General features: G+C 43.2%; 1 protein-coding gene across 1 annotated transcript in view; it reads left to right on the top strand.

Annotated features, from left to right (window-relative positions):
* Positions 1 to 26,169, top strand: part of MTOR (mechanistic target of rapamycin kinase) — a 138,928-nt gene that overhangs the window by 77,102 nt on the left and 35,657 nt on the right. The window contains exons 29-31 of the mRNA XM_004385165.1: positions 12,819 to 12,894; positions 16,179 to 16,318; positions 24,169 to 24,269. Of these exons, the coding sequence (XP_004385222.1) occupies positions 12,819 to 12,894; positions 16,179 to 16,318; positions 24,169 to 24,269 (317 nt within the window). The remainder of the gene's footprint in view (positions 1 to 12,818; positions 12,895 to 16,178; positions 16,319 to 24,168; positions 24,270 to 26,169) is intronic.

The following is a 26,169-nucleotide window of genomic DNA, read 5'->3' as shown; positions in this document are numbered from 1 at the left end:
ACTTTAATTGTAAAGCTTATTTTTAAAATAGATAATACATATAAAACTTGGAATATCATCTGACAACAGAGTGTAGTCAGTATCCAGCAAATATTAAATAATATTATGTTGTTGTTAGGTGCTGTCAAGTCGGTTCCAACTCATAGCGGCCCTACTTGCAACAGAACGAAACACTGCCTGGTACTGCACCATGCTCACAATCATTGTTACGCTTGAGCCCATTGTTGGCAGCCATTATGTCCATCCGTCTTGTTGAGGGTCTTCCTGTTTTTCACTGGCCTTCTACTTTATCAAGCATGATGTCCTTTTCCAGGGACTGATCCCTCCTGACAACATGTCCAGAGTATGTGAGACGTAGTCTCACCGTCGTTGCTTCAAAGGAGCATTCTGATTGTATTTCTTCCAACACAGATTTGTTCTTTTGGCAGTCCATGGTATATTCAATATTCTTCGCCAACACTACGATTCAGAGATGTCAATTCTTCTTCAGTCTTCCTTATTCGTCGCATTTTGCATGCATATGAGGCAAGTGAAAACACTGTGGCTTGGGTCAGGTGCACCTTAGTCTTCAAGGTGACATCTTTGCTTTTCAACAGTTTAAAGAGGTCTTTTGCAGCATTTTTGCTCATTGCAATGCATCTTTTGATTTCTTGACTGCTGCTTCCATGGGTGTTGATTGTGGATCCAAGTAAAATGAAATCCTTGACGACTTCAGTCTTTTCTCCGTTTATCATAATGTTGCTTATTGGTCCAGTTGTGAGGATTTTTGTTTTATGTTGAGATATAATACATATTGAAGGCTGTGGTCTTTGATCTTCATCAGTAAGTACGTCAAGTCCTCTTTGCTTTCAGCAAGCAAGGTTGTGTAATCTGCATAACACAGGTTGTTAATGAGTCTATCCTCCAATCCTGATGCCATGTTCTTCTTCATATAGTCCAGCTTCTCAGATTATTTGTTCAGCATACAGATTGAATAGGTATGGTGAAAGGTTACAACCCTGAGGCACACCTTTCCTGACTTTAAACCATGCAGTATCGCCTTGTTCTGTTCAAATGACTGCCTCTTGATCTATGTACAGGTTCCTCACAAGCACAATTAAGTGTTCTGGAATTCTCATTCTTCACAATGTTACCCATAATTTATTATGATCCACACAGCCTTTGCGTAGTCAATAAAACACAAGTAAACATCTTTCTGGTAGATACGCAATTGTCAACTCATTGGAAAAGCTTTCCTTGACCAGTCTAATCTAAAATCAGTCCCCCGTGTGACTCTCTAAGCACTCTCTCTTTTCTTCATGGTATTTACTTCCACTTTGTTTACCTCGGAAACCCTGGTGGTGTAGTAGTTAAGAGCTATGGCTGCTAACCAAAAGGTTGGCAGTTTGAATCCACCAGATGCTCCTTGGAAACCCTGTGGGGCAGTTCTGCTCTGTGTTGTAGGGTCACTGTGAGTCAGAATCGACTTGAAGGCAACCGGTTTTGTTTTGATTTGGTTTGTACTTACCTTGGAGTCCTAGTGACATAGTGGTTAAAGCAATCAGCTGCTAACCGAAAGGTCGGTGGTTCAAACCCACCAGCCACTCTGCAGGATAAAGATGTGGCAGTCTGCTTCCTTAAAGATTTACAGCCTTGGAAACCCTGTGGGGCAGTTCTACTCTGTCCTATAGGATAGCTATGAGTCAGAAGCAACTCAGCAGCAGTGGGTTTGCTTTGGTACTTATCGCAAAGTCCCTGGGTGGTGCAAATGGTTAAATGTTCAGCCACTAACTGAAAGGTTGGCGGTTTGAATCTCCCCAGAGGTGCCTCTGAAGAAAGGTCTGGTGATCTGTCTCCAAAAAAATCAGCCATTGAAAACCCTATACATCACAGTTCTACTCTGATACACATGGAGTCACCATGAGTCAGAATCAACTCGACAGCAACTGGTACTTCTCTCGGTTTCTTTTTTGTATATCTACTTCACTAACATTTCAGCTCTGTGAAAGCAGACATCTTGTCCATCTTATTTACCATGGTAACTCTAGTAGCTAGCACTTAGCACAAGACCTAAGACAACACAGATACTTAGTTGGACTGTGGTGAATGAAGGAATGGATTCCAAACAGAAGGCTCTCTTCCTCCATAAGTAAACATCTCCTGTTCTGCGACTTCAGTCTGTCTCCTTGGTCATTTCCTGTATTTTATCACAGTTAAGTTTTTCATTATAGGGCATCTCATTCTCCCCAGCTTTAAATCCATTTTTCTTCTTTAGGTCTTAGTCATAGAATCAAAGACAGTGAGAACTGGAAGAGTTGAGATCATTTGGTTCAACCTTCTTGTTTTCATCAGTAACTTGAGGTAGCATCCTTGTTGTATAACCACTTTATATCCCTGGAAACCATTAATTTATGTTTCACCTCTCTTTATGTATGAAGAAGATCAGCGAGCAGACCATAGAGCATTTGGGGTAGGGTTTTGTCCCACTCCTGCTTATTCCACAGACCTGTGTAAATGGTGTATCTGATTACTTCCATCTATAGCGGCCTGTCAGTTAACCTTTATCACTGCCTGAGGGGTCACACGCAGATGAAGACAGAACAAAGAAAATAATATGTCCCTATAAAATAGCCTTATCTCTGGGCACCTGTATTCCCCATAATTTATCCAGGAGCCTAACAAATCTTGTGTGCCCCCAAAGAGGTGTGTCAGATGCCATTATATTGCAATTTCAGTACCATGCTTTCAGCCAGAGACAAGACCCTATCAGGAGTAGCAGGACCAGATCAGGAGCCCAGCCCCCAAGCCACCCTGTGAACTACAGTGCTGCCCTTGGGCTAGATCGCTACCACCCAGACCAAGGCAGCACTGACTGGAACCGGCCTGTCATCCTTGAAGAATGTTAGAGAATTGGAGCCAGTTGTGCCTGAGCAACCAATTAATAGCCAGAGTGACTGGGCTTTACAATCTCCAGGGGACGGGTTCGATGGGCGAACAAAACCTACTCTCAGGTCTTAATTCTAAACACATGTTCCCAAGGTGTTGCTATTGCACTGTCTGCAAGTCTGAGTCCTGCTTTTACAGTTGTTTCCTGGCTTCCAGAAAAGGTACAGAGTCCTTTTCTCTTTCCGCACCTCTGCTGGAAAAAAAAAAGCACTTAGTCCAGAGAGGTGAGGATCTGCTCAAAGTTACTCACTTCTAGGCAAAAACACATTCCGAACCTCTGGTTCATGCTGACTTAAACAGTGCCAGGGTACCTCTAGTATTCTGTACCCCTCATAGGAAAGGTCCAAGCACCAGTGCATGGGATGATGAAGGAAACCCCTTATGAGCAAAAGCACAAGCACAGATTGTATCTTTATGGTTACCATTTGTAGCCTATCTTTTTATTTAATTCCCTTTTCTGTTCAGCCATACCCAAGAAGTCAAGTCTCTCACCAATACTCAGTACAGTGTAGATTTACCTCTTCCTGCTCTAAAGATTTCCTGTGGGTTCACTGTGTAAGACTTTGCCTTTGAGAACATCTTTATAAATCCCAAGGAATGTTGTTTTTCAGTGCAGAAAGCTGGCCATCAATGAGGAACTGTAAGAGGGAAGAGTTCTGGGTTTTTTCCTAAAGCTGGCCAAAAGGCCAGAGGGTCTTTGATTGCAGCCCAAGACCTTTCTAAAGGAGAAATTGCTGTATTTCAGTAGTAAACCTCTACTCTTCCATAGTGTCTAACCCATCCTTGAGAAGACCTTGGGATTAATGGGACTACTCTTACGGTGAGTTGGAGAAGCCGCTTCTGATTTTTATGTACCACTATGGGGGGAAAGGAGCCCTGGTGGCACAGGCTAAGAGATCAGCTGCTGACCAAAAGGTCAGCAGTTCAAATCCACCAGCTGCTCCTTGGCATCCCTATGGGGCAGTTCTACTCTGTCCTGAAGGGTCGCTGTGGGTCGGAATTGACGGCAATGGGTTTGGGTTTGGATGGGGGAAAAACTGCTGGCAATTAAGCAGTGTCCCAGTTCTGTGAATCCTGAATTGTAAGCTACATCTCAATTTAGAGATGTTAAAGTATGAAAAAAGTGTGCATTGTAGAACTAATGAAATATGAAAGGTGCTGGTGCTTCCCCATGGCCGCCTCTGACAGTCTGTCCCGGTAAAGAGGAAATGTATTAATGTTGACACCACTGTTCTCTCCAGATTCTTTTGGGCATCTCGCTGGCTATAAATCTTGGTAATCCAATTATAGTGCACCATGGTCCTCTTCCATAAGCTTTTCCTTGACAGGAAGGTAGGCATATTTTTTCTTTTCTCTGATCCCAGAATGGGTATCAGTATTCCTATGATGTGACCTAACTCTTTACTGGAGTAGAAGGCCAGCTCACATCTGTGTATACAGTTAAATGTGGAGAGTTAGAAGCTGCCAAAACACTAGGTACCAGCTCATTTAACATGTTTCCCAACTTCACCTCCACAATAGACTGAGTCAGAGCTCTTGGACATTCAGATGCCAAGAAATCAGAATTTTACCCAAAATATCAGCTCCACTTTGAGTCAAAAAAAAAAAAAACCCAGAAAACCAAACCTGTTGCCGTCAAAGTCAATTCCGACTCATAGCGACCTTATAGGACAGAGTAGAACTGCCCCATAGGGTTTCCAAGGAGCAACTGGTGGATTCAAACCACTGACCTTTTGGTTAGCAGCCAAGATCTTAACAGTGTGCCACCAGGGCTCCACTTTGAGTCAAGGTAGATATAAAAAAAAAAGAGCTTTGGATTCAGTCTTTCAGCCCCTCCCCTTTTTGTTCCTTTCTGCCTTTCTTTTCCTGACAGTTTCTTTCTAATAATCTGTCTCAGAGCTCTTCATTTCACTTTGGATGTGAAGAAGTGGAAAGGGGGAGGAAAACCTCTAGGCATCACCAGAAAAGGAGCAGTGCTCATTGTTGTAGAATAAAAAGATAATGGCCAATTTGTCAAGAAGTGTTGACAAGAAAGATAAAGTTGGAAGTAATTAACTGGCTGACATGCTGGGAGTGATGTGCCTGCCAATAGCTCCCTAAATCAGCCAGAGCCTTGGAAATGTAACAGCCATTCATCATTTTTACAACTCACCTCTGACAGGCCCCTTGGTTGGAAATCTGGCCAGCACAAACCATGGGCTTCAACACTCTGAGCCTGGTGGCTTCTCTGTGCCTTATGCTGGGTAGGGCCAGGGTGCCTGGCCCGCTTCCAGCTGGGGGAGGTCTGGAGGGGATGTGTGAGTGGGACCACTGGCCTGGCTCATTTCTGTGCACGTGCTCGTCCTCAGGGGTGGGCACTATGGTCCCCAGAGCCAACTTTGTAAACTTTACTGGAGCAGATCACTTCATGAGCAGAGGAGTTCTGCCTCTGAGCACCTAACCAACCCAACTGATGGCCTGCTTGTCTGTCAAGTGCTGCTCTCAGTCAGCCAAGGGTGTGCCAAGAGACTGGCACATAAGTGGCATCTGTCAGTGGGAGGAAATTATTATGCAGCCATTAGAAGTGACTATGACAACTCTGAATTAAGTGGGAACTGCCTTTGTTATGAGAAAAAGCAGAATACAACTTGTATGTGTACTCAGGTCGCTGCTGTGGATAAAATATGTATTTATCTGCACAGAGTAGACGCAGGTGAAAATAATATTTTGGAAAGGTCATAATATTGTGGTGAACTTCCCCCCCGTAAATTTTTTTTAAGTTAAAAAAAGATGTTCTTCCTTATACTAATTTTGAAAAGATAGGATTTCGTCCCCCTCTAATCCAGACAGCTGTTAGCATTCTGTCCTTTTTATTCTTAAGGCCAACACTTTCTCACATGTAGATTTAATGTGTCCTCTAGGTATTGTGACAGATGTACCATTTAAACTGTGATCAGACAAAGGAGGGGATGAAAGCAAAATAGAAACTCTCCTGTTAGGCCACTCTGGGACTGAGACTTCAGGGAGCCATCTGATTGTCTGAAACTGGCCTCCTCTCTTACACCGAGTCTTTTTTATCTTGATGCCTTAGATCCCCAAGAGCTCAAAGGACATTAAAGATCCCAGCTTTGAAAACTTATACTGGGGCCAGCCTTCTTTTACTTAACATGTAGAAAAGATGTAATTTTTTTCTAAGTTCTTGAAGCAAGAAGTCCTGGTGCAGTGGTTAAGAGCTCAACTGCCAAAAGATTGGCAGTTTGAATCCACCAGCCGCTCCTTGGAAACCCTGTGGGGCAGTTCTGCTCTGCCCTATAGGGTCACTATGAGTCAGAATTGACTCAACAGCCATGGGTTTGGTTTTTGAAGCAAGAAAGAAAAATTTTGACCCTGCCGGACCCAAGAGTGCAATTTTCACCTGCCTCTGGCTTTAAGTCGGACAGCTCTAAGGCCTCCAGCCCTCCCTTCACTTTCCCTGCTGGCTGCATTTAAATTACTCCCCACAGCCCTCCTCCCTGTCACATTTCAAATGTGCCCACTTCATCTTCTGTCTGCATCCGTCATCCCTTCACTTTTAAATTTCCCTATTCAAACAGAGAATGTTAAACATTTGCGTTCCTCCGACCAGGCTGCTGCTCCTAGAGTCCCACGGGAGCTGCCTGATAAAGACACCAGGGTCCAGCACTCGAAGTCTTTCTGGCAGTGTAAGGGAAACAGCTTTTCTGTTTGTAATCATATATTGGGCACAGAGCTAAGTCTCCATGCTAGGAGAAGTGACCAGGTTCGATCTGAAGTAATGGCCATTCTATAAGACAAACAAGAAAAACTGCCTGATGAAGCCGTACCAACCCAAAGCAGTGTGCACTTTGGCCTTGTCTGGCTGGTCAGGAGCTCAGTCAGACCTGCTGCAGTCCCATCGACAGTGGTGCATGTGCTGTCAGCCTAGCGTCAAGGGAATTCAGGGAATTCTTACTTGACAGGGAACCAAATGAAATGCAGACCATGTCGGCACTAGAAATAGACAGGAGAAGGAAGGCCCAGGGCTGTTTGGGCAGCAAATGGGTAATGTTCTCATACATTCCTAATGGGAACACTAGGAAAACCAAAGCACTCCCCCAGATGTGACCACAGATGCTCTGTGTTTGACCGAGGACTTTCCGACAGGGTCAGGATATGTGTTGAATGGTCCTGCATCACTTTGTTTTTACTAGCCTGTAGGTCACCAAAGTGCCCAGGCTGCGAGATGGGGTTTATAACCAATTGAGCTGTAGAAGGAGGAATTACCAAGCCAGATTGCTTTGGATTTGACGTAAACCCAGAAGCCTGTGGAGCAGTGACTTAGAGAACAACAGTGTTCTTCAGGTTTCTCTTTTCAGGTGGTAGGAACGGCAGTGGATGCTAAGTCCGAGCCCCTGTTACTGCTTTGCTGTGGGTCAGCATAGAGACCTTGAGCAGTCCATGACCAAACTTTTCTGTCCATCTCCCTCTCCTCTGTGAAATGGGTCTTGACCTGCCCAGGATCAGCACTGAGGGGAAGCTCAAGAGGAAGGGGTCATGGGGGAGTGAACAGGCCCCGCTCTTAGCACTAGCCTCCCAGGGATCACTCTCGATGGGCACCTGCCAAGGCCTCGAGAGGCTTCTTCTCATCTGACTTGCATACTCAGCATACATACTTCCCCTACCTCAAGAAAGTGGTTTTTGAAGAATGGAGAGAAAAGATGCTTGGTGTAACCTGTTTGGTATACAAAGGCATTGAGTCAGTTTCTTATCCTTATTTGTTCATTTCCCTCAACTCTGGAAAACATTTTCCTCAAATGCCAAGAATGTGCCCAGTTTTAAGCTCTTCAACACAGCTTTCTTTAATGAAAAGTAAATTTTGGGATAGGAGTGGGAATATGAAAATGAGAATGACTATGTCTATTTAATTGCCTCTCCCCTGATATCCTGCTGACAGATCCACTGACTACTGGTTCCTTGACTACTACTATAGGGAAACCTCTGTTTCTCTTCACTGTCTTCCTAACACCAGCTTCATATGTGGCTCTGGGTTTTATTGTGCAGATAGGTAGTTTCTGTTTGCTCTTTATAGATCACAACTACACAAGATTGTAACTGGATGTTCTCAGTAGAAAATGGAATAGAATACAAATACTCTATGTGCCAGACACCGCTTACTGCTATATATATTATCTCAACCCTATGAGGTAGGAACTGTCTACACTTAACTATACTTGGGTTAAGACACCAGTGGGAATCAGCCTGCACTAATTTAGAAATCTTCGCAACGCAGTTCTCTTTGCCTCCTGGTCTCAGTGTGCATCTGGAGGAGATGGAGAATCTGGCCGGCCTGTCGTTCTGCACACTGTCATCATGGGCATGCTGCTGCCTAAGCCTCTGTGTCTCTACATCTGTTTGTTTTCAGCTCCTTTAGCTGGATTGACATTAGTGGGGTCTGGTTTGTGTTGTTCGACACTTCTCTGCTGTTGGGCTGGGCCTTTGAACAGTGTGCCCTTTGTAAGCCTCCAGCATTGATAGGGAAAGCCATGAGGAGCACACAAGGACACATTTATAGAATAGACTTTATAACACTCCCAGCTGCCCCATAAAATGAGAGTTCCTTGTTAAGGGGGCTTTTGAGCAAAGGTGATTTCTTCGCATGAGCCGAACATACAGTCTCTCCCTTCAGTCTCATAAAACCACATGTGGTTTAAAAGGAGAATATTTCAAAGGACAGCCTTGTGTCACCCAAGCAGGCAGGAGACTGGGGACCTAGGAGCCAGGAATTCCTAAGCTTTCTGAGAGGCTTATTTATCCCACACTTTGCAGTCTGAGCTCTGTCTGTAAACATGGCAGCCTCGTACAAGCTGCCTTAGAAGAGCCTGCTCTGGCTGCGTGTCATGTTGCTGGACCTTAAGGTGTATTAGTAGCTTCTGAGAGGAAATAAGAAATGAAGTTTAGGGAACTTGGGGGTCAGAGGGAGTGTCAGCTACAGTATCGGTGAGGAAGTTAAAAGGAAGGTGCAGTAGGGCTCCTTTCTTCTGCCCAGTGAATTATAAAGTGAGAGTTAGCTAACTGAAAACATCCTTCCCATTGCTTCCATTCATTCATTTTACAAGTATTTTACTGGGTGCCTACTGATGCTGATGGTAGAAAGCTAAGATATTGTTCTTGCCGTTTAAATGATTTTTTTTTAATTATTAAAGATCCTTTTAAATGGTCAGATGATTTAAGGGAAAGGATACATCCAACAGCCTGTGACCTACGGATCCACATTTTCCTCATCTTTAAAAGGGGATTATTAATAATAGTTCCTACCTCGTAGGGTTGAAATAATATATATAGCAGTAAGCGGTGTCTGGCACATAGAGTAAGCTCTCAATAAATGTAGATATCTTCTTCTTGTTGTTGTCATGATTAAAATACGTTGCCTCCCATAATAGGGTGCTAGAAGTCATTGAGGAAGAAGAAACAATGAAGGTCCCAACCAAGACTGATCACTAAGATTATGCCTTTTGTTCACTTTAACTCTGCAAACCCCCCACATCTGCAGTTAGCATTCTCTAGCAACCTTGTAGGCCTGAGAGATTTCCACAGAAGGAAGAGAGAAATGTAGTCAAGGGGAAAGTTCCGTAGGGAATTAAAATGTAAAAGGAGGAAGAAGAAAGAATAAACAGGTAATAGCAGTTGGTTAGCTTAAAATCTTTTTGAGTCACTGAACAAAAGAGAGTGGCTGTGTATAATCTTCTTTCCTTCTGGGATGCAAATCAGAGACGAAGAAATTAAATATTTGCAAACTTTCTCAAACTAATCTCACTCGTTGTTACAGTATATTTTAGACAATTTAGTCAAAGTTGGGATTTTTCAGTAATTGTCCTTACTGTTGAACAAGAGCTTATCATGAAGTTCAATGTACACCCCCAAGCTTCATGGCCGTTCCTGAGGGCCCCAATCAGTATTCTTTCCTAATAAGCCCATCCCCTCTCTTCCCTTCCCACTGAGCTTTGTCTGCATCCTCACCCACCTCCGCTCACATTTAAGTGGGAAGTGTTACCTAGATGACTGTCTTATACAGTGGAGAGTTTGGACTTGAAAGAATTGGGGCTATTTGATGAGTTTTCTTTTTTAATGTATTTCTCCTTTGAGGTCTCTCATCAGTACTTCCTGACTTTGATCAGCTTGTTGGAAAATTGTCTGTTTTATGCATAATGAGTGAGAGAATGGGCTGGGAAAAGGCTTTTTGTTTGTTTTTGTGTTTTTTTAATCCCCAGAATGTGGCAGTGTTTATAATTTGTTAATGTTATAATTAGTTCTTGAAAATAGAATATGATCCAGAACACAAGATTGGGAGGCAGTTCTTAGAACTCCTGGATTTTTGTGTCTGATTCCTAGAGTTTGCTGCTTCTGGTTCAGACAAAGAACCGCCTTATCTCCCTCACAAGAACAATTTATACTTCTACCAGGGCCATCCCAATAGTCATGTTAGGACCACTGTATATAGGAAGGGTTTCCTCCTGGCTTTGTTTTGTTTTGTTTTCCCTGTCTTCTTATGTTTCCAAAATCTTTATTTGGATTCAAGGTACTAGGTAATCACAAATCTATACCCAGTCATATTAATTATTAATACAGTTCACCCAGCCCCATGTGAGTGAGCAACAGTCCAGTTCCCAACGACAGGGCCAAGAGGCATCCGGAACCACTCACATAGACCTGCGGTAGAGTTAGTTCCTTTGGACTTGCCTCTCATTCTCAGCTTGGAAAAACTCACAGAGGGCTTCCTAAAGGGTACTGTGATGCTAAAAACATTTCTGAATCCTGCAGCAGACTGATTTCAGAGAGTTCTGGCTCATTGCTTTGCCGAGGGCCAGCACGGAAGCACCAGTGGGTGTACCCAGTAGATCCCACACTAGGTCACCTCTCATGTAAATAAAGAAGAGGACATGTGTATAGAGACCTTCACCTCTGGTTGCAGCCTTCCCTAGAGGCTGGATGTCCAACTCAAGTAGCCCTATTCAGGGAGAGTTTGGAACATCCACTGCTGACTTCTAGTGCTAGTGCAAGTCTCAGCCAGAGATGTATGTTTTTCCTGTCCACAAGCATATAACTATGTTTTTGACAACTTTTATCCTTGGACAAAAGCAGAAGAAAGAGGAAACATTTATAAGGACCTGCTTAGCGATTTCATATCGATTACTTAATTTAATTCCCCAACCCTGTGCAGAAGATGGTATTACCCCAGTTTATAGCCAAGGAATTTAAAACTCAAAAAAGGTGACTTGCTCATGCCCCACAGCTCATAAGTAGCAGAATTGGACCTCCAGAGATTTAATGTCAAGACTTCAACTCCAAATCCAAAGCTACTTTACTCCCATCTCCCTTAACAAAGAAGAGACGTAAGATTGCTTCAGATAATAAGAGGACGATTTAGATTGATTGTGGGCCATAGAGAGCATCACTGCCCTTCTGTGGCCCTTAGTTTCCTCATTTGTAAAACAACTGATAAAAACCTTTCCCTTTGCACTGTCTTAGGGATGCATGAGGCCAAAGGAGTGACAGGTTGGAAAGATTATTTGAAAACTACTTTATAAACCTGAGGCATTAGATTATTACTTTCACAAATGTTAACTTCTCTAGGTCATCAGATTTCTGGGCAGTTCCCTCTTGATTTTATTGGAAGAAATGTGGTGGAATTTGAATTTTTAAAAATAATATTTATAATAGGAATCTCTTGCCATGTTACTACATTGAACCCAAATCCTGGAATTTCCCAAAACCACTTAAAAGTTAATTCTAGTCAGGTAGACAGTTTGTACTCAGGGAAGTAAACTGGATCCTAGCTCATTAAACCAGTCTAGACTCCCAAGTTGGTGTGTCACCTTTTGGTCCCTACCTGTAAACAGATATAATTGTTATTGTCCTATAACTTTCTCAAGCCTGCTCCTTCTGCCTCTCTCTTTTCTTTCCTTCCATAACTAAGAGTTGTGATTAGTGTTGGGATGAGTTGCTGTTTACTTTCTCACATAAGTCCCTGTTGGAACAAGGGTCTAGGCCCCATGGCTGTCCTAATTCAGAACCTCTTTGCAGTCTCTCTGGTAAACGACTCCAGCACCAGTCCTCGCATTGGCACTGCCTACTTGCCCCACCACAGTCAACAGTCCTCCAGTCCCAACTGGACAAACATCAACAAAGCAGTGCATTGTTACTGAAAAGCATCGCTGCATCCAAGAGACCAGGCCAAGTAACTCTGGATGTGGTCCCTTCTCAACTTGATGTGGGGGTGGGGGAAAGTTGGTTGTTGAAGAGGGCCTCAGGAGGTATCTTAATTTGAAGAAACAGGAGATATGCTGTGCCATGGGAGCAGTCAGGATGGTTGCACAGCCATAGCTCCTAGGCAGTCTGTCCTTGGCGTGGATGGCCCAGCCTCATTGCCACCTTTGTGTCACTTAGAGTCAGATGATTTTTATTTGTTTCGGTGATTTTTATTACTGAAGGCAATTGATGAGAGGAAGTAGGAGTTAAAAGTTTGTTGGGACCTCATATGGATCCAGGGTTTTTAGTTTTTTAAAAATAGGCATTACTTTTTGTGGTTTCTCCTGACTTACAGTATCTGAGAGCAAACTGATATGTGCTGGTTGGAGGAAGGACCCCAGAGCAATCAAACTTTCCTGTCTACCAATATTAGTATTCCCTTTATTGCACGACCCCCCCCCCAAAATATTAGGAGTAGGAGATCAAAAACCTTTTCTCAGATGAAATCACTCAAGCAGAACTTTCTGAGTGGCAATAGGTAGTTGGTGTTCTCTCTGTATCTGCAAGATATTGTCCCCAATGTGCTGGTGAGCCCTCTGCCCACAAATGATCCCCACTCCTCCCACCCTCAGATGTGTTGAGTGTAACCACCTCTTCTTTTGTTTTCCCAGCATTAATAATAAGCTACAGCAGCCAGAGGCAGCTGCCGGGGTGTTAGACTATGCCATGAAACACTTTGGAGAGCTGGTAAGTGCCTCGTTCCTCTTAGAAAAGCAAAAGATAGGGACCTGGCTAGGGAGGCACTAGGCCACTACGTTGAGAAAGTTACTTTCCTTCTCTGGTGTTTTCCTAATCTCTAACAGTCTGATGCTGACTTACCTGTATATTAAGGATAAAGGAGGTAATGGCTTATGGACTCTATTCAAACTGAACATAGATCATGAGGGCAGAATCTAATAATAGTAGGGGCTGATATTTATCCAACTCTTAGTATGTGCCAGCATTTTGCTAAGTGCTTTATGTACTTCATCTAATTTAGTCTTCACAAGAATCTTGTGAAGTAGGTCCTATTGTTACTCCATTTTACAGATGAGGAATCTGCAGCCCCAATAGGTTAAGAACCTCACTCTAACTCACAGACTGAATAAATGGCAGAACCAAGGCGTGAACCCAGGTAGTCTGACGTCAGAGCCCAGCTTCTGACCCTGATCTGAGTTTTCTTTGTGCCGTCTATGGCAGCCAGCATTGTGTCTGGCCCATGGTTAACATTCAAGACATACTTTAGTAAGAAACCATGGCCAATTCTCCAAAAAAAAAAAAATAATAATAATAATAGTAACTATAACTTACGCATGCTGTTGGGAGCCCTGGTGATGCAGTGGTTAAAGCATTTGGCTACTAACCAAAATGTCAGTGATTTGAACCCACCAGCCGCTCCGTGGGAGAAAGATATGACAGTCTGCTTCCATAAATATTTACAGCCTTGGCAACCTTATGTGGCGGTTCAGCTCTGTCCTGTGGGGTCACTATGAGTCAGAATCGACTTGACAGCAGTGGATTTGGTTTTTGGTTTTTATACATGCTGCTGAGAGATTTGTCATTTCATTATTGCTTACATAGCTTCTACTCTCCTGCCATCTTTTCCCTACCAGTATTAAAATGTTTCTATTACTCTTTGTGGTTCTGGGAGAATGCTTTGATAACTTCCCAACTATATATAAAATATTGACTTAATCAACTTAGCATTGAATTCCTTGAAGGTCAAGAAGTTCTGGGTTCATATATTTGATGAGGAACCTTTCGTTCATCTTATAGGTCACTTACTGTGGTTTGCCTTAATCAAGAACCTAGAGTGTTAGTGTGAAGGAAATTGTGACTACTTCATAGGCTTTTGCTTGATTGCCTAGCATTTGGCCTTACCCAAGGGCTAGTAAATTGGACTGAAACTTTTAAGGAAAGCTTTTGCCATCTTTAGTGCATATTATCTGTAACTAGACTAAAAAAGCATCTCTCCAGGTAAATGACAAAATAGAAAGGACTACATCTCATCCATCTTTGCCACAATCCTTGTTTGCAAAGGGAAGAAGTAGGTAGAGAGGGTACTTAATGTACTCCACCTTGACAGAGATTTATTCTCCTTTCATATCCGTAGAGCTTAGACCCCAGTAAGTGCTGACTGAAATGAAGACTCCACAAACATCTGGCATACAGTGTTCTGCCAACACATAGTTTATACCCCAGTGGCTCAGAATGCCAACCTGAAATGAAAGCTTCTCAGTTTCCAGGTTCTAAAGGTGGCCACTAGCTCCAGGATTACTGCTAAACCCATGGTGGATTTTCTGTTATATTTAGGTGGCTGAATCATATTAAGCTTGACAGTAGTTTGCTTTTTCTTGGCAGAGCCTGCACTTTCTCAGCACAATCTGTGTAACTGCAATCTCATTAGAATTTTGTGTGATTCATTGCTTAAACCTTAGAGTTTCTGCAGTCTATTGCACTTCAAAATGTCCTGCCCCCTACTTGACCTGCTACCTATACTGCTACCTCTGCTTTCAGCTGGTTCATACTGAGTGGGTGCTGTGCATCAGGCACTAGCCTACCTTTTCTCTCTGCTAACCAGTAGAGAAATTCAGAATGGGACATTTACCTATTTTAATTTGAGTTTTTAATTTTATGCTGTCTTTGCAATCACTAAGTGTTCTCTTTGGTATTTAGGCATAATAGAGAGACATTATTCTAGATAGGCTTGGAAAATGCAGTTTGGGTGGTTTTAGTATGTACAAAGCCAGCTCTGCCCGCTTTGGCCAACTCCACTGTACATGGACATTTGTGGAAGCAGAATTGGTGCAGGGGCAGCAGAGGGGATCGGCTTTGCCGAAAACAACCTGGAGGAAGTAGGTACAAGTTAGCAATCTAAAATATAAATGACCTCCTTACAAAAGTTCAGGACAAAAAAGGTTCTTTCAGATAGCTTAACAGAGTAGCTGTTAGTGTATGTATGATTCAAACATTAGTTTTATTTAGATAGGGGAGTAGGGTAATGGGCAAAACTAATATGAACCCTGCATTATACAAATTCCACTGCAGAATCATATCGTTGTTAAAGAAATCCCTGGAGAGCCACTACCCTGGGCTGGTAGAGAAATAGTCATTTACTGAGCTGGTGATGAAGAAGTCCAGAAGACAAAATGAGGTGGAGGGCAGATGGAAGGCAGACAGGAAAATGCATACAACAGTCTCCTGACCATTTAGAGAGCCATAGTCTGCAGCTTCAGGACTGTAGCATCTCTTACTCACGTGGACGACACTGAACTTTAGCGTGGCACTCAATCTGCCCAGAGTAATGGAATCCATCCTTTGGCCCCTGACACTGGTAAAGCTGTCAGGGGCTGAGCAGGAGGGAACATTGGATGGAAGACACTAGAAGAAGGGGAAAAGGTTTTCCAAAGCATTTTAAGTAGTACTGCTATATTGTATTTTAAATTATTATTTCCTGAAAGTTTAAAAATGCATTAAGAATTGCAGAGAATCAGGAGCTTTTAAAAAGTGAGTTGTTTTCTTCTGGCAAGTATACAAATGGTGCTTGATCTTTCTGGCCCCATCAGAAAGCAGCTGCCATCCCTGCCATGTGGCCTAAAGGCAGTACTCCACAGGTGAAGTTTTGGCATCCCTGCAGGCACTCTGTTGGGTCTTCCTTCTGTCCCCAAAGGATTACCCCGTTCTTGTATATCCACATGCTGGTGTTGTGGTGACCCAAGTGTCTGGGGAGGGATCATGGGCTGACAGCTGCTCTCAGACTATCCCAGAATCATTCCTTCAGTATACCAAAGAACCAGCATTTCCACCTTCACCAAATAGCATGCCTCCAGATACCCTGGAGTTCTTTTCAGTTAAAGCCAGGACATACATATATAGGTGAAGTGTCACACATACAACACAGCACCTTAGGAAAGAGTGCTTGGTATTAAAAAAAATGTGACCTCCTTGTGCTCTGTACCTCACAACAGTCCTTTCCCTCTTCCACTTGGCAGGAGATCCAGGCTACCTGGTATGAGAAGCTGCACGAGTGGGAGGATGCTCTTGTGGCCTATGATAAGAAGGTGGACACCAACAAGGATGACCCCGAGCTGATGCTGGGCCGCATGCGCTGCCTTGAGGCCTTGGGGGAGTGGTGAGCTTCGTCTGACGTTGACCTGAGGGGACTAATAGAGACTTGATTACCTTGCTTGATCTTTGAATTTGAAAGGCCTTCCACCTAACAGAGTTCTCCCCTTAGACTCTCATTTTGTTTCACTTGATATTTTCCAAGGAACCATTTATCACTTTGGTGTGTTTACCTCTCTGTTCCGTCTCAGCTGCCAAATAGCAAGGCTTTTCTTTACTTTTTTTCTTCAACTTTGTAATGCTGTAGGACAAGGCAGGCTTGAGTCTGCTCCTGGGATCCACACCTTCTCCTTCCATCTGCCTCTGTTGACCTTGACCTGGTGAAGAGCTCATATTCTTACTCTGCGATGTTGATTTTTTCATTAGCTCTTGCTAATGCTCTTAGGAAAGAGGAGCAAATGCCTGCCCTCTCCAGCTGCTTCACCTTTACTGTTGTTGAACACTTACTCTGTGCCTAGCACCATGCCAGGCTCCAGGGATAAAAAAGAAAACATTTGAGGCTGCCCTCAAAGCCTCACTGTGTTGTTGATGAGACAAGTGCATAAACAGATAGCTATCAAAGCATGAACATGCACTGATCATGATATGAGCAGACTACTGTGGAAGCCCAAAGGAGGGACATTTAACCCAGTCGGGAGCAAGGTGGTCTCACAATGCTTCCGGGAGGAAGGACTAAGAGTTAGGAGACAGGTGGAGAAGGGGGAGAGGTTAAAAACGTATGCCACGTTGAAGCAGTAGTAATGCTTAACTGAAACCATTTGGCTAGGTTTTGGTTTGGAGAGTTGTTGGGGGAATGATGAAGAAAAATGATCTCTATTCTGTTTCCCCGGCATCAAATACAGTTTTTAAAATAGTTTAAGCAAAATGCCATGTTACAGCCGTTACTTGCCCCCCACTAGCAGATTATCCTGACTTTCTCTTGGACATGATCTCCCTTGTTCATTCATTCAGCCAGTAATTATCTAGTCTTATTCATTTCCAGTCTGAACAAGACAGACACTGCCCCTGCCTTCCTAGAGCTTACAGGACAGACAACCAGGCAGTTGTAATACAGTGTGAAAACAGCTAGAAAGGAGAAGCACAGGGGGCAATGGGAAATAGGAAAGCCCCTAATCCAGACTTGGAAGGCTTCCAAGAGGAAGTGATGTCTAACTTGGAGCATACAGTGAGGAGGAGCAAGCACAGAGTGTTCAGTGTTGTGAAAGTTCAGTATGGCTGGAGGGTCAGGTGTGGTGTGGAAAGATTAAAAGGTGAGGCAGGATAGAGAGGCAGGAGCCAGATCATTCATATAGGGTTTATAGACCATCTTAGGAGTTTGGACTTTAACCTAACGGCAACTGGGAGGCCATTGAAATATTTAGAGAGCTGTCATGATTTGGTTTGCATTGTAAGAAGACCCCTTTAGGAGCACATTAGAGAGTGGATTGAAGGGAGGCCAGAGAGGAAATGGCAAGTCCATTTGCCAGGACACCCACGGGAGAGATGATGGTGATAAAGAGAGGAGGGTGATGGCAATGGGGGTGGAGAGAGTGGCTAGATCCAGAGATGTTTAGGAGGTGGCATTAACAGGATTTAAAGACTGATTAGATGTGAAAGTGGGAAAAGGGGAAAAGAGTTACAGTTTGAGCCTCCAGAATGAAGGTGAGGCTGGTACACAGGAGCTCCTCAGAGGCCAGATCAGTCTAAAGCCTAAGATTCCCCTGAAACCAGGCCTTCTAAGGAGCCCTCTAGTAGAAGGAGGACTCTGCACAACTATGCCATTGCATTTGGATCTGCATCTGGAACCTCTGTTGCTGAAGTTTTGGTTTTTTTTTTTTTTAATCTATATGCTTGTGTTCATTTTTTATTTTTAAAGCATTATTTTTTGAAAAGGTATTATGCACTGATGGTGCATTGGCTCAGTGCTCGGCTGCTAACCAAAAGGTTGGCACTTTGAACCCACCCAGCAGCTCCACAGGAAAAAGACCTGGTAATCTGCTCCTGTAAAGGTTACAGCCTAGAAAAACCTATGAGGTAGTTCTCCTCTGTCACATGGGGTCACTATGAGTTTTAAATCGACTCGATGGCACACAAGAACAACAACAAAATCCAATAGTACAAAGCAGTGACAGGCTGAAAAGTAAGTTTTCTCCTTGTCCCCATCCACCCAGATTTCCAGGCTCTTACCAGGCTTTCATGTATACTTCCAGGGATGATCCATGTATGTGCAAATATATACATTAATGGTAGTATACTGTATACATTGTTTTACACCTTGCTTTCTTCACTTAACAAGTCTAGGCCAGTGTTCCATATTAGTAGAGCCACTGCCTCATTTTTTAATGGGTGCATAGTTGTCCATTGTTTTGATAAACCTCAGTTTATTTAATATAAGTGAATTTTGATTTCTTTAGAAATTTTATACCTTTAGAAAATTTAAAGAATGTTATTGGAAAAAATCAAAGTAAGCCTTCTAAAAGAATTATGTTTCATGACACATATTCTTTCTGTACGTAATTACAGATATTCTTTTGGTAAGCTGATTGTTACTTTTATTTTTTAATGTAAAGATATTACCATGTTCCCAAGATAGAAGATGCTGCGATGTTTTGCATGAAAATTTAATGTCATTGAGTTTCGCCTTAGGTGTGGGATCACATACATACAGATAACAGTCTAAAAGTATTGGAAATTAGCTTAATTGCCTGATTTAACCATTATTAGGAAGATCAAAAGTGTTATTATTTCCATAAATTAGTCTTCCATATTCATTTACCTCAATAATTTGAGGAAGCATATCCTATCAAATCTGCTTCACTAGTTTGTACAACTAAAACTTTTTTTTTTAAGTCCAGCAGATGTCTAAAGCTGCACTGTTCAATCCAGTAGTCACTAGCTATATGTGACTATTTGAAAATTAAATAAAATCAAAACTTTCTCAGTCACACTGGTCACATTTCAAGTGCTCAAGGGGCACAGGTGGCTAGTGGCTACCATATTGGTCAGTGCAGATATAGAACATTTCCATCATCACAGAAAGTTCTATTGGACAGTACTAATCTAAAACAAAAGAAAGGAATGTTAACAAGAATAGGCCACATTATTTCAAAAACAATGTCTTTTTTACTTCCATATTGGCTGCCATACAACCATACCTTATTAAGTGAAAGATAAAACAAGATGTAAGTGTTCTTAAAATGCAACCCTGATCAACTCCTAAAATATGTTAGTGTCTCCCTGTTGCCTTTGGATTTACATATATATTTCACAACCTGGCATTCAGTCTTTCATGTTGTGGCTCTGCCCACTTCTTCAGCCTATTTCTCAGCGTACTCTACCTCATCGTCTGAGCTCTGGCCAAACTATTCGCTCTTCTCCAAACCTCACAGAATTTTTTTTTTCTTTCTGTGCATTCATTCATTCTGTCCCCAGAAATGCTGTCCTCCTCTTCTCCTTTTTCTGCTTTTTTGAAGTCTTCTTACCACTAACTAGATATTAGATACACATGAACTTGGTGAAGGGCGCGATAATACACGATGGGGGGAAGTCAGCAGAACATAATCAAGGTAAAGGAAGACACTGAAAGGTATGCAAGAGTCCACTTGAACCATTTTTCCTCCTTGAAATGTTTCCTGATCCCTTTGCCTTCCCTCTTCACCCTTTTCAAAATCAGAGACAACCACTTTTCCTAGATGGGCTAAGTAGGGACAAAAAAAAAAAAAAATCGCTGTCAAGTTGACTCCGACTCATGGTGACCCAGCGTGTTGTAGAGTAGAACTGCTCCACAGGGTTTTCGTGGGTGTGACCTTTGGAAGCAGATCACCAGGCCTTTCTTCCAAGGCACCTCTGGTTTGAACCATTTGTCCTACCCAGGGACTCCTAAGTAGGCATAGCTTGGATGTATTAGAAAAGACTTTAGATGTGATTTTGTCCAATCCCCTTGTGTTACAGTTGAGGAAACCGAGGCTCATAGAAGTTGAAATAGCTTGCCTGAGAATTCCCAGCAGCAGAATAAGCCAGTTCCCTAACTCTGCAGCACTCTCTCTGGTATACCTCTGATCTCTTGGGTTCTTTCCAGTTTTATAATTACCTAGACAGTGTAAGTGGCTGGTGATGCTGACCAAGCGATCTAAGAATGCAGGAGGCTAAAAGAGGTTTTAAAAAGAAATGTAAGAAGCAGAATCCTTTTCCTGATTATAATGCAGGTTTCTGCTATGGTTTATTCAGTCAATTTTATTTAGAGTGCAGTTTCTAAATGTCTTTTGCTTTGAGCATGTATCCTGAACCTGCCAGAAGGCGGCATTTGCCAGAGGCGGCAGCAGGAATGATCCTTTCCCTGTCGCTGGGCTCATCTGCTTCCAGAAAGCTAATATAAGAACTAGGCCCCCAGAAAGAAACATTCTTTGATGGTTACCAGGGATGAGAGTTGGGGGAGGGAAAACCAGTAACTAGATAGTAGACATGTACTAACTTTGATGAAGGGAGAGCGAATACACAACATGGGAGAAATCAATACAACATAATCAAGGTAAAGGAAGACACTGAAAGGTATGCAAGAGTAAAAGGCAACAATGCTGAATACTAATATATGTGCAATCCTGCAACAACAGTAATAACAAACAGTAATATGGATACATAGGTAGATATGCGTAAGCTGAACAGGGGTGGGAGGGCGTATGGAAGTACACCCACATACATATATATGTGTACATGCTGAAAATATACCCTTGTATGCGATAGTATGCACAGGGGACACAGTCGTGAAAACTTCTTAGCCATAACCATACACCTCCTGGGACTGGGATACTGGGCTTGAGGGCTAGGGACCATAGTCTCAGGGAACATCTAGGTCAACTGGCATATCATAATCCATATAGACAATGTTCTACATCCTACCTTGGAGGAGTGGCTTAAGCTTGCAAGCGGCCATCTAAGATGCAATAATCGGTCTCTTCCCATCCGGAGCAAAGAGTGAAGAAACCCAAAGACTCAAGGAGACGGTTAGTCCAAAGGACTAATGGACCACGTGAACCACGGCCTCCAGTAGCCTGGGACCAGAAGAACTAGATGATGCCTGTCTACCACTACTGACCCCTCTGACCAGGACCGCAATAGTAGATCATGGACAGCGTGGGAGAAAAATGTAGAACAAAATTCAAACTCATAAATAAGACCAGACTTACTGGTCTGATAGAGACTAGTGGGACTCTCAAGACCATGGCCCTCAGATAATCCTTGAAACTGGAAACTGAAATCACTCCCAGAGATCACATTATAGCCATTCAATAGACAGGCTTATAAAGTGAACAGTAACACCAGTGAGCAGTGTGCACCTCAGAACAATCAAGTATCTGAGGCCTAAAGGGTAGCATTTGCCCAAAAGCAAGGTTCAGAAGGAAGGTAGGGGCGGGAAAGCTGGGCAAATGGACACGGGGAATGCAGGGAGAAAAAGGTGAGAGTGCTGACACTTGAGGGGTTTGCAACCAATGTCACAAAACAAGCTGTGTACAAATTTTTGAATGGGAAACTAATTTGCTCTGTAAACTTTCACCTAAACAATAGTAAAATGTTCAAATAAATAAATAAATGGGAGACAGATCTCCCATTTAAAAAAAAAAAAGAAGGGGGGAACACAGCACACCTGCAGACAAGGTGAACCTCAATAAACCCCCTCCCCACACAGTCCCTGACCCGGCCTCCAGGTCTTTGAGAACAGATTCCTCAAGAGGGAAATCATAGGCAGCCAACCACTTGAGGTGTTCCAAATGGAAGAGCACTTTCTAAACTCTGCTGCTGCACCTGGTGGAAAGGGCGAAAGCCCTAAAAGGCAGGCCTTTTACCCAGGCCTCCGTGATGTGCAGTGGGAGGTTATCAGAAAATTTATCCTAGTTCTTGCCACACAAACAATTTCATATTTTTTTATCCCTTCTCCCCCCACTTTGAGAGTTAAAACTCAGTATATTCTGCATTATTTTTGTAACAAATGTTTGTGGAGACAGGAACCCTGCCTCTGTGTCTGCCTGCACATCCACCAGGTTCTGACAGCTGTTCCCAGATCCCTATCCTGCAGGCAGTGCGTGTGTTCCTTGTCAGGGTGCTGCTTCTGCGTTGCTTGCTGCATTGTCTCTTGAGGGAGCAGTTTGTGGAGATTAGTCACCAGCTGTGCTTCCTGCATCTGGATGAAAAGAAAAGCTAAATCTCCAGACCTATGGCACAGATGCTGTGTTCCTGATGAAAGAGTAGAGGAAGGCTGAATTACCTGTGGCCACCAGCTTTGAAAATTTGAATTCTAGCACTGAAAGGAACGTTCAGCGATCATGTCACATTTTCCCTACCTCCTGCCAGGACCCCAACAAAAATGTTCATCTACTCCAGTTAGGAGTAGATGAAGTACTCCTGTGCTCTAAGTCAGTGGTTCTCAAACGGGTCCCTGGACCAGCAGCATCGGCATTACCTAGAAACTTGTCAGAAATGCACATTTTCAGGCCCCTTCCCAGACCTGCTGAATCAGAAACTCAGGTGGGGCCTAGCAGTCTGGGTTTGAATGAGCCCTCCAGGGGATGCTAATGTTCATGATAGTTTGAGAACCACCGCTCTAAGCTAACCCATAAGCTGGACCTAGTAGCGAAGGTTTCTAGGTTTAGTTGGCAAGAGACCAACGCTGAGGTCTAGCCTACTTCTGTTACAGAGTAAATGCTTAGGGTGTTGTGGCTGCCAGTTCCTCTTCCTCTGACCTGTTCCCTTTTGGTCTCAGCTTTGTATTGAGCCAGAGTACTTGCCCCTGTGGCTCTCTTGATCATGTGCCAGAAACAGTGACATTAATGTCCTCCATGCCACAATGCTGGATGGTGGCATTGAGCAGGTCACTAGTCAGCACTCGGTGAGCTCAGCTTAGATCCTATCAGCACCGACTGATTCTGCATTTTCCCCCTACATCACTTAGTGCAGGGCAGCTCATGTCCCACACGGCTTCTAAGCTGAACCGCTTGGACTTGTTGGTGCCTTTTGTTTTGAATCCGCTCCCAATGCCACATTAAAATATCCTGCAGCATCTCTTTCAGAAAGCAGGAAAGATCACAGCATCTCCTAGCCGAGTCATAAAGCTCACTTGACTCTAGGGGTTCATGTCTGCAGAGCAGTAGAGTTTTCATTTCCTTTTTACTCACGAGTGGAACATGAGAGGGCGACAGTTCTAACAGTCAATAGGAAGTCCCTGTTCTTGAAAGGGCTTCTGCTCACTTTGTGTATTGGAGCCTGTTAAGCACCATTCATATCTCAATATCACAGTCATTACCGTTGCTCATGATACTTATGCAAAATTCTGAAAATAAGTAGCATCTGGATTTCTGGTAGATGTGACCATTGTAGACCCTGCCTTCTGTGCAGATTGATCTCATGTGGATTTCATTTCAGACTGAAGCCATTTGTATAATGCTTTAAACAGCCAGCTCTCCCTATAGCTTTGAGCCCAAAATGAATGTCCAGATGTGTCTCTTCAGATTGCTTTCTCTGTAGACCTGCCAAAGGGAAACAGCCAGAGTCCATTGGCTTAGGAGAGATGTTATTTAATATTTATGAAGGGGCCAGATGTTCAGGAACGTTTCACATCACATAGAGTTAGACATGGTCCCTATCTTTGTCTAACTTACCCTCAGACAAATTATAAGCCACCAGGCCATAGAAACAGCAAATAGCCTATTTACTTCTCCATCAGATGACTCAGTAGGATGTTCTTTTTATTTAAAGGCTCCCAGTTCTAGGCAGGCCCATATCATGCCAGTTCCTCTGTAGTCCCTAGCTGACCCAAGGAGCTGGAGAGGAAAATTGGCAGGTTATGGAGATGATTTTGGTTAATCTGACTGTATGATTCTTCTTCAGGGGGCAGCTCCACCAGCAGTGCTGTGAAAAGTGGACCCTGGTTAATGATGAGACTCAGGCCAAGATGGCCCGGATGGCTGCTGCAGCCGCATGGGGTTTAGGTAAGGTTTCCCTCACAGGCACCCTAGTTAAGATGGGGAGAGCGAGAATGGGGCATGCATCCGAAAAGTAAGGCACTATGTCAGAGGTGGAGATGTCAGGTCTACAGAATATAATAACAGTCTGTGTCCACCTACTTCTCCATCATACATCTACGTTTTCTCTACCTGATGATTTTGACTAACTTCATAGGGAGGCCAAGCAAAACAGTGAGCAAGCATCAAAATTGAGATTGAGTGGGGTTAGTTTATTTTTGCTTGGCTTAAACAAGTTACTGGTTCACTTTTCTCTCTTGTAAATAAAATCCAGAGGTTGATTGTCCAGACTGGTATTCTGGGCTCCATTGTCATTAGCCTTTTTCCATATTTCTGCTTTCTTAGCATGGGGCCTCCGTTTTCAAGTCCACCTCATGATCCAGTATGGTTGCTGAAGCTCCACTCATCATGTCTTTATTCCAAGCAGGAGTAAAGGGAGAAAACAGGTGTCTTATTTAGTCACTTTTATTATAGAACTTTTCTAACATGTAAAAATAAAGAGAATAGTATAATGAACCCCTATACCCTTCACCTTCTTCAACAGTTACGAACATTTTGATAATTTTGTTTTCTCTATTCTCCTCCTCGTTACCCCAACCCTTCCTCCACTCCCAGAGTATTTAAAGCCAAGATTTCATTTAATCCCAACAGACGAATGTGGATTGCTGACATCAGGCCTCAGCTGATGAGGATTAGTGATGTCTGTTTCAGAGATGTGCTTGATGAAAGGATAGAGGGTACATAGGATGTCCCAGGTGAAAACTTTCAACTATAGAGTCCAGAAAAGGATTATACAACCTCCCACCTCCATTCTAGGCTGCTTGAGTCGCAGAGCTTACATCTTTTCCTTTCATAAGCTCTGAGCTTGAGCCAAAACATTTTTCAAAACAAATTGCTTCCTGAAGAGTCATCTTTTGGTATTTGCTTTTTCCCAAAGGCATAGAGAATGGATGAGCTGATGTCCTGGAGTGAAAGGCAGGAAAATGCCTGGTAAAATAGGCAGCCCTGCAGTTTGCAGCTAATGAAGCTCGTATCTTTTCTGTAGATGGTCTTGGGAATCCTGGCGTTTGATACATGCTCACTCCACCAGGAGAAGTGCATCTTTTTTCCTGGATGCGACCATGTACCCAGTCTAGCATGACACAGAGACCACTGTGCTGTGACCTAGCCTATCTTTCTGTTATAACAGAGCCTCTTAAAATATTTATCTCCTCCCTCCTGAGGCAAAGGTATTGCCCGATTGTAACAGGCAAGCTATTTGTCTGATCCTGTCCCCTATCTGTGTAATGGCCATTTTCAGTTGTTTAGAGGAACATGTAATTTCCCAACGTACCACTGAGCTGTGAGATGCTTCAGTAGTAGGGCAGAAAGCTATTCGATTTCACGTAGAGAAATCTGAGAGAGTTCCCTAGGTTAATGAGGTGCTGCATTAAAGCCACTTGATGTCCAGGCTTGGCTTTCAGGAGGTTTCGTTCATCTGTCATGGTACTCCCTGGGGGCAATAGTGGAGTCCTGTGTTTAGAAGAGAGATGTGGCTGTGTTTGTTAAATTGGCTTGTTCATCAAGAAAAGGTTTAAACACAGAAGAAAACATTCTTTGATGGTTCCGAGGGTAGGGAAGGAGGGTGAGGGTTATTCACTAACTAGATAGTAGACAAAAATTATCTTAGGTAAGGGGAAGGACAGCACACACTACAGGGGAAGTCAGCACAACTGTACTCAACCAAAGCTAAGAAGTTTCCTGAATACAATCAAACACTTTGAGGGACAGAGTAGCAGGGGCACGGGTCTGGGGACCATGCTTTCAGGGGACATCTAGATCAATTGGCATAACAAAGCTTATTAAGAAAATGTTCTGCATCCTACTT

The sequence above is a fragment of the Trichechus manatus genome, unplaced genomic scaffold (assembly GCF_000243295.1).
Source record: "Trichechus manatus latirostris isolate Lorelei unplaced genomic scaffold, TriManLat1.0 scaffold00133, whole genome shotgun sequence".
Classification (NCBI taxonomy): Eukaryota; Metazoa; Chordata; class Mammalia; order Sirenia; family Trichechidae; genus Trichechus; species Trichechus manatus.
The sequence above is the reverse complement of the archived record's forward strand: the minus strand, read 5'-3'. Positions and strand labels throughout refer to the sequence as shown.